Genomic DNA, 11,194 nt, shown 5'->3' with positions numbered 1-11,194 from the left:
TATGGACATACATATGAGCCAGGTAAATTTGGTGAAATATGGTAATGGGGTAATTCACATGGCCATAAGGATTTACAATGCACTACCTAATAAAATTAAAGTAATTTCTAATGATATAAATAAGTTTAAAAACAATTCGAAGGAATTTCTGTATATAAACTCTTTTTATACACTTGATGAATATTTTAAGAGATAATTATTATACAACTAATGTTTTCTAATCTAACTATTTGGATGATATGGCCTACCAGTATGTGGAATGGCAAGTTGTGAATTTGACAGTGGTTTTCCCGCGACCTGTGTGTGTTATCCTGACAACTTGGGCTGTCTGTACGAGGCCTGATTGTATGTTTTATTGGACTAGGGACAAATGATATGTAGTCATCATGAAATTTTAATTTTGTAATTTTATAAATGTAATGTTTTTATATCTTGGATTTGTTATATATGTATAAGATATTCTGTTACTTTTGATGAAAACTTTTATCTTAAATTTTAATCAACGATAAATTTGAATGTATTGTGCTAGAGACAAATTGTATTATGATGTAAACATGCATTGTCTTACTTTATAAGTCTTCTTGACAATTGCTTATGAGTATTAGCAAGATAAATTGACACAATTCTGTATCTAAGGCTTTTGCCTACTATAGATGTAATGGAATAAGGAAATAATAATAATAATAATAATAATAATAATAATAATAATAATCATCCTCACAATTAGTTCCCCCCAGACCTCTAAAAGCAAGGCCACTGATGATGTTGGTCTTCAGGGCATCTACAAACTGTCCCACTGTTGGGTTATTGTTAGAACCACAGTTCAAACGAATAGCCCCAAATGTGTTCTCAAGGGGATCCTGATTCAGGTTTCGGGTGTGAAGGTACTTAGAACCTGCCTCTTTCAGTGCCCTCCACAGATGCTGGGCAGCAGTGATGTCAATTAGCCACCCATTCTGTGAAGAAGGGGGTTGAAGAAAGGCAGGTTTACCATCCTTGAGGAAGAGCCAGCTCTTTATCCCCATACTTGCCCTTTTCCAGTGCTCTATATGGGGACTGTTATTGTTGAGCAGGCAATGCAGTGTTTTCCAAGGGTCAACACATGTTCCACCATTCAAACTATCAAAGAAGTTGTCAACCTCTTCAACAAACACAGCTGTCGCCAGGTATTCACTGCAGCACGCTCCTGAAAGAACATTAAAGAGGAAGTCAGTGAGCTTCCTTACATAATGGACTACGATAGTTCTCCAGGGTGGAAAATAACACACTTTGCTAAGGACTGCCATAAAAAAGAATTTGTGAATTTGATTACTTTATTCCTCATAGCAAAGACTCTGTCACCTCTTTCTTTCATAAATCATATTACTGATTGTGTGTTCTGCTTTTCAGATAATTTTAATTACCCTAAAAGCATCAGTATTGTGACATATTCCATGTAACCTGTATATTGATATACAGTTTTGTAATAAATGATGAAAATTATGTTTGTTTGAGAACTGGGTTCTGGGGATAATAATTTTGAAAATTAGAGGAACGACGATAACAAATCAAAACCTGGTTCAGGAGGTACACATTCTAAATTTTGTGGTTATGTTGAATAAATTGAACACAGACATACTCTAAACTTATTTATTCATTGGATTAAGCTACACATATTAACTAATTACACCATGAATTAAAATAGACATACCGTGCTGGATCCCTTGGAAAGCTGAAGAAACTGATGCCTCGCTTTCTGGATGACAAAACACCCAGCAGCTGCACAAGTTTTTGTTTTCGTGTTTATAATGCAAGAAACAATACAAAAATGATAACGGTACCCTTAGAACTCCTTCACATACTACAGACAATCCTTGGGATAAACCAAAATTTGCAGAACATATCATAAAACAAATATCGTTTAGATGACAGTTAATGATAACCTCAAAAATTTTCGGCTTGAAAGAATTCTATGTTTCTAATTTCATTTGTGGTAGTAAGCATAACTTTCATATACACAAATTATACGTTTACTATGGAGATGTAAGTTTGTTCGCAAATGTCTACTTCCGTTTCGCAACCACATCTAATTAAAATTCATACTTACAAATTTGTATATAATGAACCTCCATATCCGCATATAATTGCGGGAATTCAAATTGGTTTGCTAAGGCTCTCTGATTGGTCGAGATCTGCGTGCAGTATCTGCCTTTGTTCTTAGAGGCAGTAGTTAGCGTATTTCCCTTCCACCTATCTCAGTTGCAGCTTCATGCTCATATTCGTATTTTTATTAGTTCGAGAAATCCACATTTTGCAATACAGCCTCCATATATAGAACAAGTTTCCAGTGAGCAGACTGGAATTAAATTTTTCAATTTTCCCAGGGATTCAGCACAGCATGAGCCAGGTTTGAAATATTATTATAAAACATACTGTAAAATTTTGGCCAGTGTTATTGAAGGAGCTAAAAATCTTCATTATAATAAATTAATTTCTAATTCTACTAACAAAATGAAAACCACCTGGAGCATTATAAAATCAGACAGTTCATCTAGGAAATTATACTCTGGGAGACAGTTATGTTCTATGAAAAAGGGCCGTGTTTGTATTTATGTAGTGACTTAAGTTACTCTAAAATTGATTTGAGCAAATTCTCTATTGATCAACATATTGAAGCAAGTGCAGTTTTATTATAAAACTTTTCTGATAATATTTATATTATATCAATTTACAGAGCTCCTAGTGGTAATTTTACTCTCGTTTATCTAAATTAGAATCTATTCTTAATTTGTTTTTTAGAAATAATACTAAGGTAGTTCTTTGTGGTGATATAAATGTTACTTATCTAACTGATAATAACAAAGAGAAGAAAATGGATTTGTTGTTAGCTTCATTCAGTTTATTGAGTACAGTGAATTTTCCAACAAGATTACAAAATGGTTCTGCAACTGCAATGGATAATATATTTATTGATGCATCTCAGCAGGGGAATTATGTAATATATCCCTTATGTAATGGGCTTTCTGACCAAAATACAGGTTGAACTGTCATATCTAGCACCCTTGGTACCAGACCAGAGCATGACAGCAGAACTTTTTGAACCTAGTCAACATAGTTGACGTGTTAGTGTTGTCACACAATTTTAAGATATTGGTATAAGGAAATAAGGAAAGGGAATGTAAAGAGATGATATATGACAAGTTAGGTGTAAACAGTAAAGGAAGTACAAAGCAAAACACTGACATCCACATTGTATATGACCAATACCTGTAAACAAACAGTTATGAACCTGGACACCCAGCATTCATTTGTTTGGGGGAAGTGATTGGCAAACTAAGCTTGTGCAAGAGCAGAGCTGGTACTGAATTATGGAATGCCAGGTTTGAGAAGTCTGGTCTTTACATTGCAACTTAATGGTTAATTGGACGCAATTTGTTATAAATCTGGTACATTAATACATTTTACTTTGCAGCTATTGCATGGTCCCCACACTGTTGTGGGCTCTTGGCTACTGGTGGTGCAGCTGATCGGTGCAGGGTCTCAGGTTTATAATGTCATCTGGTCAAAAGATTCCTGTCAACTGCTAAGTTTCTTGTATATCAAAGTAGACCTCAATTTTATAGTAGAAATGGCATTTTTGACAAAAGTGAGGATTCTCTTTTATATTCAGTGCAGATGGTGAAGTACTTGAAGGTGATGAGTTCCAGAGTTAATTAAACAAAACTGCAGTAAATGTGAACTTGGATGTGATGGTCTGGGTCCTGCATGCTTCATTTGGATTGAAAAATACCGAATTTTAATTGAGAGATTCAATATCTTGTTCCAAAGTAAGCCTTGAGTGCTACTCTCTGTGGACACTAAAAGAACTATGATTATGAAGCAAAAGATCCCTATGTAGATTTTAATTAACAGTAAGTTTCATTTACTTCTTACACAGTTTCTGCCAGCATTAGACAGATATAGCCCTAGTGCATGGATACTTTATGCACTGTTCATGGTGTTCCTAACATGCTTGATAAGTAGAATGGCAGACAAAAACAGGAAAATGCTGTTGTTTGGTGTGCCAGAGTCAGTCATTAGAAACCACAGGGAACTGGAAAATTTAACCTCAAATTTGTTTGAAAGACAAGTGAATCAAATTATGCTAGATTTGCTCTTCAAGAAAGAATGACAATTCAGAACAGACTTTGACTTTAACCACTACAGCAGGAACATGTAGGGTATATTTGAAAGTCTGTGTATTTATTCAGTTTAAAAAGATGTCTTTTCTGTTAGCTCTCTGCAAAGATGTAACTAATTCTGTAAACATTTTGAAGCCTACCCTTTTAAAATGTTTTTCTGTGTGGATCCTTGGAAAGCTTCTTAATAAAAAAGGATGCACTTTATATGTTGCAGGTCATCACCCATGGTGACTTTAAAAACCAGATGGGTGTTTGGAAGTATCCTGGCCTGATGCAGCTTGCCAGTCTCAGTGCCCACTCAACTAGAGTGTATTATACCTGTATGGCATTAACTCCAGACAGGGAAGCAATTGTCACTGGTGCTGGGTAAGAGACTGCTTTTTGAATGTCTTCAACAAAGCCCATTCACAGAAGGTGGGTGCTCACTTTATTCACTGGGATAAATTATTTTTAGTCAAGTCACATTTATTAAGATGACATTTACACTTATAGAAATTTATAACAAATATTTATAGTGATTTTCAACTTCTGTTTTAGGAGAACACCTCAGTCCTGGAGCTGTTTGTAGCGGTCCGATGAAGAGTTCAGATATTCCATTTGTTTTTGTAATTTTATATTACAGTTCTAAATTTAAATTTATTATTCTGTACATTATTGCTCGTGCGCTCGAGGTGAACAAACGTGCCTTGCTTGTGCTCCCGCCCGCTTGATTGCCTAGTGTCTCCCTGTGTGTACAGGCCTACCGCTGCTTAGGTATGGCCAGTAAGGAACACTGTCGGCTCTGTGAAAAGCCGTTTTACGGTAAGCAAAAATCTATTCATTGTGGCGTGTGCGATTCACGCTTTCACTGTAATTGTGTTCCTAATTGTTCGCCGGAGCCTGGTGTGAGTGCAACCACCGGTAAGTCTTCTTACAAGTGTGACAATTGCAATAAACTAACAGGGGATGCTGCAAACGAGCTTTCCTTCTGCAATAAGAACCAGAAGGAAGCAATTACTGCAGAGCTGCAGTGTACTGCTTCGTGTATAGGGGATAAAAATTCCCTCAGCGTGCAGCTGGAAACACTTCGCACCAATGGCATCTGTACCATGGAAATGGTGCAGTCTATAATTGTGATGCTGTCGAATCTCAGCAGTGAAGTTCAGCAGCTTAGAATCGACAACGAAGCCATGATGATGCAATTGCGTGAACTACAACAGGTGCCCTCACATGTACAACCAACACGGCGTGAGGCTGGTACATCTACTTCAATTACAGCAAAATCATACAGGGCTGTTGTATGTGCAGTAAACGGAAACCATAGTGTCGCCAAGGTCGCAGCTCCTGCTATGATTTCACTACCTGAGCCATCCATTATGACAGGTGAAAACCCTTCCGGTGGTGATTTTGTAACAGTAGTTAAGAAGAAGCGAGTAGCCCCATCTCCTGTTAACATTGTGAACACTGTTGCCAATACCTCCAAGAAACCCAGGGCTGCCATGGTCGGAGTTAGAAGCTCTTCTTCTCTCTCAGTTGTGCAGAAGAGGGTCCGCATGAAGTCCCTTTTTGTCTCTAGGTTTTCCCCAGATGTAACATCATCTGATGTTGAGGCATCTTTAAAGGATCAATTGCAGCTTGCTTCCCTTGCTTGCACCAGGCTAAAAACTAAATATAACTCATGTACATCATGACATGTCTCTGTTGCAGAGGATGATTTTCATCTCATTAATAATACCGGAGTCTGGCCTAATGGCTGTTTAATCGCTCCATTTTATGGGCGATTAAGCCCTGACCAAATTTATACTGTTGAAGAATCATAGATTTCTCGGCCTTGCTCCCCTGGTGCAGGTAATGATCCTCCCCTTGCTCCCTCACCCATGGATCCTGTAGGCGATTCCGTAAATACAGTAAACAATGTTGTTGCCCAGGGGGGAGGGCGCTTCTGTACATAGTAAATGGTTAGCAAGCCTGATAACACAGGTTGTTTTACCAGGTCTCGCAAACATCCTGGAAAATGTTTTGACATATATTACCAAAATGTCAGAGGTCTTAGAACTAAACAAGTCGGACTATATGACAATATCTGCTCCACGGACTACAATATTATATGTTTAACTGAGACATGGCTAAACGACCTGTGTTACGATCATAATTTATTTCCTGACTGCTATACAGTTTTCCGTTCTGACAGGGTGTCTGTAAATAAGACACGTGGTGGTGGAGTTCTCACTGCCCTATCCTCCAGAATTCGCTCTTGTAAATGCAGATATGATTTAGAATCTTGTGATGAATGTGTATGGGTTGAAATCCCCACTTCAGATGGCCTCAACTTACTCATTGGAAATCATTACTTTCCCCCTGACACTAATCCTGAAAACATTGCTAATTACGTTCGTTTTTTAGAAAACAATCTGGATACCCATAATTTTTGAGTAATTATGGTTGGGGATTTTAATGCCCCTGGTTTCGACTAGAAAAGTCGTTTAGATCTGCCCAATTCCCATTATTACTCTAAACTTAAGGGAAATGTGATCTACACTTCCACGTGTCTACTAAATCTTAATGAGTGCATTGATAATGTCAGCAGCAGCAATCTACTTGATTTAATTTTTTCTGACTTAAGCGACTAAGTATTACTCCTGTTGATACTGGACTTATAAAGCCTGACAATTACCACCCCCCACTAATTATCAATATTTGTTTGTCCCTTGCCACTTGTATTCAAAATTATAAATATTCGTACCGTAAATTTTCGTCTGGGGATTATGCACTGCTTTATAATAATCTCTCAACTTACGACTGGTCCTGTGTATATGGTACCACCTCCGTGGATTCTGCTGTCGCCGGCCTCAATGCTGCTGTTCAAGATGCCATGGAACATGCAATTCCCCGTGGCATCATAAACACTCGTATTAAATTTCCGCACTGGTATTCTAGTTCCTTAAAGTATTACATAAGGAAAAAGAACTATTTTTACAGACGTTTTAAGAAAAAGAAATCCGATTGCCTTTACCAAAAATTTTCCTATTATCGTAAGCTAGTTAAGTCTACTATTAAGTCTGACAGACTTAGATGGTTGAAATCTGTGGACGAAAATTTAAAGTCGCAACCCAAGCAATACTGGAAATATGTGGCCCCCTTTAGGAAAAGAAATTCTAATTTCATCCAGCTTGGGGTTGATGGTAAGCATTTAATGGAACCTCATGACATTGCTGATGAATTTTTCAAAACATTTTCAAACAGTGTACCACAATCCTGGTCCTATTGTCTTCCCCAACCTTTTGTCATCTTCCGAGTTCTTACCTTTAGCGTCTGTTTCTGATTCCGATGTTATTAAAGCTATTAAGCACCTGAGACCATCTAAGTCTGTTGGAGTCGATGACATCCCTGGATTCATTATTAAGGGTTGTACTGATATATTTTTACCTATTCTGAAACACATCTTTAATCTAAGCTTATCTCAGCATTACTTTCCCTCCCTATGGAAGGAAGTAGCCATTGTCCCTGTTCTCAAGAAAGGCAAAAGCACCTCTGTTAGTAACTATAGGCCTATATCCTTACTGAGTAATTTTTCTAAAATATTCGAATTTATTGTTCATGAACATGTTTCCCATTATCTAAAATAAAAAATTAGTCCTTATCAGCACGGCTTCTCAAAAACAAAATCCATAAGCACCAATTTTGTGACTTACGTTGATTTTATCTCCTCTATAGTTGGCTCTCAGAGGCAAGCTGATGCCATTTATTTTGATCTGAGCAATGCATTCGACCTTGTCCCACATTCTCTTCTTCTTCACAAGCTAAGTGCTGCTGGGCTTTCTGGTGGTTATGTAAGCTGGTTTCGCAGTTACCTATCCAACCGGAAATCCCAGGTCCGTGTTTCTGGTGTTCTTTCCTCACCCTTTGAAGTTCTCTCAGGTGTACCTCAGGGATCTGTCTTGGGACCCCTTCTCTTCAATGTGTTTATTAATGACATGTGTGATGCAGTTGCCCATTCTAAGTGTCTGCTTTTTGCTGATGACATCAAAATTTACCGAGCCATTAGTTCCCCTCATGACTGCTATCTACTACAGTCTGACATTAACTCTATACAAGGTTGGTGCATTGCAAACTGTATGAAACTCAACATCAGTAAAACTAAAGTTATATCCTTCACCAGGAAAACCAACTTACTTATCTACGATTATAAACTTTTTCAAACGTCAATAGCCCGGACCGATTCTGTAAAAGACCTGGGAGTGTTTATTGATGCTAAGCTATATTTCCATGACCAGGTCAATTACATTTTCTCTCAATGTGCGAAACTATTGGGTCTAGTTCGTAACATTATCTTCAACTTCTCTTCGTTAGACTGTATGTTCAGTTTGTACACTACGTTAGTTAGGTCTAAACTTGAATATGCGTCCGTAGTCTGGAATTCGATTACGTCAACTGATGCCAACAAGCTGGAACGCATCCAGCAGAGGTTTGCGGCCCTTTGTTTTAAACGTTTCTTTCCTAAAGTTCACTACAATTATTCTCTTGCTCTTGAGGAGTTAAAATTACATACTTTATGTACTAGGAGACATCGCCTTGATGCTCTCTTTCTTATTCAAGTTTATTTTGGCTCAAAATTCTGCCCTTCTGTTCTGGAAACTGTTGGTCTCCCAAGTTCCTCCTCGGTATATCAGAGATTTTGCATTGTTCAATGTTTGCTCCTTATTTAAAAATTGTCCCTCTGCTAGATGCGCAGCAGCTGCTAATGTTGTCTGCAGGGAGGTTGACGTATTCGGAGCCAGTAATGTTCTACCCAAACAAATTTTAAATATAGTATAACTGTTAGTATTTTTATTATTTGCATGTCCAATAAAACAAAATGAATTATTATTATCATCCTCTGAAAATCTATACTATTCATTTCTTAATTAAATATTTATGTTTCATTACTCAATTCTTAATAACACTTAGTTTAATGATAATGAAATTATTACTACTGTTATAATTATCATTTATTTGTTTGTTTACTTTCCTTCAATATTGTTTCTTCCAAGTACTTACCTGTAATTTGTATTTGACTTTAATAAGTTTGTCTATAATGTAATTACTTTCATGTGCACTGTGCTCTGTCTGTAATTGGCCTTGCGGTTGTTGACTCGGCACATAAATAATAAAGAATTGAATTGGATTATATTTAACAGTTTTATGTTTTTATTTAATATTAATAAAGTATGTTCTTACTTGCATGTGACTTGTTATTTTTTGTATTAAAATGTAGGTAAATTGCATATTTGGTAAAGCCTCAAAACTAGAAGTCGGCTAGGAAAGGAAATATTACTTGCTGGTTTAATCTGGTAAATTTCCTGTCGAATTACAACTGAGGTTAGAGAAGTAAGATACGAAGTAAGTTGGTGCATTATGTCTACAGGTATGTGACTGATTTCAGTCAGGTTATGACATCATGGTTGTGGGCTTTTGTGATTTTCTTCATGTCATTTCAGGCAGTGCCAGAATACTATGTTGAAATAAGGTAGCTGTTTGCTCATCTGCCTTCTGTGTATCAGCACAGTCTCTGTAGCTGAATAATTATTGAATCTCCAACATTATATTGGCTTAGGTTTGTTGCTGCAGGAAATAGTATCTGTCCATGGTGTATGAGGGTTGAAGTCTATTAAGACCGTGAAATTTTATATTCTCACAAAGGTACTTTAATGACTACTGTCGTCTAGTATACGACGCCATGTAGTTTGGTAGATGAGTGCAAGTTTCTGTGGAACCTCTTCTCATCTTGAACCTGGAGGCAGCAGAAATGTCAGAAATGTTGGTAGTATTTAGTGAACTACGCAGTGTGTTTTCCCATAAGACTAATGTCAAATTATGTTTGTTTATGGGAGGATAGGTAATAGGAAGTCAAAGTGGAACCTTTAGGAGGACATAGGGTCACTTGAGCCATGCGCTTGCTGAAGAGAAACGGGAGGGGTGCCATATCTGTGGCACCCCAGGATTCTTTAAATATTAAATTACATGGGATTGAAATGAGTCACTTATTTCAATCTGTGTTGTGTCACAAAGAATTGATTGGTGTGTTGGTAAGGTCAATTATAGTATGTGATATAAAATTGAAACCACAGAATGGGCTATATGAAATCTTTGGATAGATCAATGTTTGAGTAAAGTAATTGTGGACAACTCAGCCCGAGTGTTCTTCTCTCACATTTCCTGGCATCTACATGGTGGTGCACGAAATGATCCAGTATTTGATCTATTAATATAATCTTAATTCCAATTACAATACTAGAAACTAAAATACAAAAAGAAAAGCCATTGCATGGAGATTTATCCTTTGTGAATCAAGTGTTCAGTGTGACCACCATTACGTCTGGCAACTTCTTCAACATGAACTGTGATGTTGATTACTCAACGGCACATATCCTCAGTTATCTCATTGCAGGCCTGAATGATTAGTGCTCTCAATTCCATTGTTTGCATTTCTTTTTCGGAAAAGTCTTTTCCTTAAGAAATCGCCAAAGAAAGTAGTCGTATGGGCTTAAATCAGGACTATTCCACAGTTAGTTCTGTCCACAAGTGAAATGATCAGGAAATTGGTATGCAAGTCGAAAGCGTCATGCAGAAAGTCCAAAACATTTGCTGTGTGTGGCCTGGCTCCATCCTGCATGAACTACTGAGTTTATAATGGAAAACCTATAGCAAGAAGGTGAGGCACAGAAGTATTGCAAAAAAGGCTTAAAAAGTGCTCACTGTTCACTGTCTTTTCAAAGAAAATTGGCCCTAGAAGTCCATGACTTGAGATGGTGACCCACACTGTAATTCTCAGTGCATGTTGCACCTTCTCATGAATCACACATTAATTCTCTGATGCCAAAAATTGCACATTTTGTTTACTAACTACACCATCCAAGTGGAGGTATGCCTTATCAGAAAACCAAACACTGCTGAATGACACCTCATTATTCTGAGTCCATTCAGCAAATGCCATTCTCTGATGTTTATTTTGCACTGTAAGTTTAGGCAACACTGCCATTTTGTATGGATACAAATTCAAATCACTTCAATATTTG

General features: G+C 37.2%; 2 protein-coding genes across 6 annotated transcripts; one reads left to right on the top strand and one right to left on the bottom strand.

Moving 5' to 3' along the window:
- Positions 1–6: 6 nt before the first annotated feature.
- On the bottom strand, positions 7–2,120 carry LOC117282163. 2 transcript variants are annotated; one of them, XR_004512801.1, is made up of 2 exons: positions 2,087–2,120; positions 7–1,186 (listed from the first exon to the last, which is right to left on the bottom strand). XR_004512801.1 is itself a non-coding variant. In XM_033750702.1 (2 exons), exons 1-2 carry the CDS (start codon positions 1,884–1,886, stop codon positions 648–650), a joined length of 735 nt encoding a protein of 244 aa, XP_033606593.1. In that variant the 5' UTR covers positions 1,887–2,064; the 3' UTR covers positions 7–647. The 2 variants fall into 2 exon arrangements, 1 of the variants encoding a protein (XP_033606593.1); XM_033750702.1 differs by lacking the exon at positions 2,087–2,120 and adding an exon at positions 1,691–2,064.
- Positions 2,121–2,222: 102 nt separating this feature from the next.
- On the top strand, positions 2,223–8,033 carry LOC111862535. Of its 4 annotated transcripts, none has more exons than XM_023848017.2 (3): positions 2,223–2,386; positions 4,375–4,574; positions 4,698–8,033. In XM_023848017.2, the coding sequence occupies exon 3, from the start codon at positions 4,916–4,918 to the stop codon at positions 5,828–5,830; it is 915 nt and encodes a 304-aa protein (XP_023703785.1). In that variant the 5' UTR covers positions 2,223–2,386; positions 4,375–4,574; positions 4,698–4,915; the 3' UTR covers positions 5,831–8,033. The 4 variants fall into 4 exon arrangements, with proteins under 4 accessions (XP_023703785.1, XP_023703787.1, XP_033606596.1 ...); XM_023848019.2 differs by having other exon boundaries at positions 3,452–4,574; XM_033750705.1 differs by lacking the exon at positions 2,223–2,386 and adding an exon at positions 2,752–3,672.
- The last annotated feature ends 3,161 nt before the right edge of the window (positions 8,034–11,194 follow it).

The sequence above is a fragment of the Cryptotermes secundus genome, unplaced genomic scaffold (assembly GCF_002891405.2).
Source record: "Cryptotermes secundus unplaced genomic scaffold, Csec_1.0 scaffold1084, whole genome shotgun sequence".
NCBI classification, from domain to species: Eukaryota; Metazoa; Arthropoda; class Insecta; order Blattodea; family Kalotermitidae; genus Cryptotermes; species Cryptotermes secundus.
Note: the sequence above shows the minus strand (reverse complement) of the source record. Positions and strands in the feature narration are given on the sequence as shown.

Excerpts from the sequence above, each read along its gene's own strand:
- LOC117282163 (XM_033750702.1), bottom strand. The coding sequence starts at position 1,886 with ATGATATGTTCTGCAAATTTTGGTTTATCCCAAGGATTGTCTGTAGTA. Across the intron at positions 1,187-1,690 it reads TTTCCAAGGGATCCAGCACG|GAGCGTGCTGCAGTGAATAC; the intron begins GTATGTCTATTT and ends ATGTTCTTTCAG.
- LOC111862535 (XM_023848017.2), top strand. The coding sequence starts at position 4,916 with ATGGCCAGTAAGGAACACTGTCGGCTCTGTGAAAAGCCGTTTTACGGT.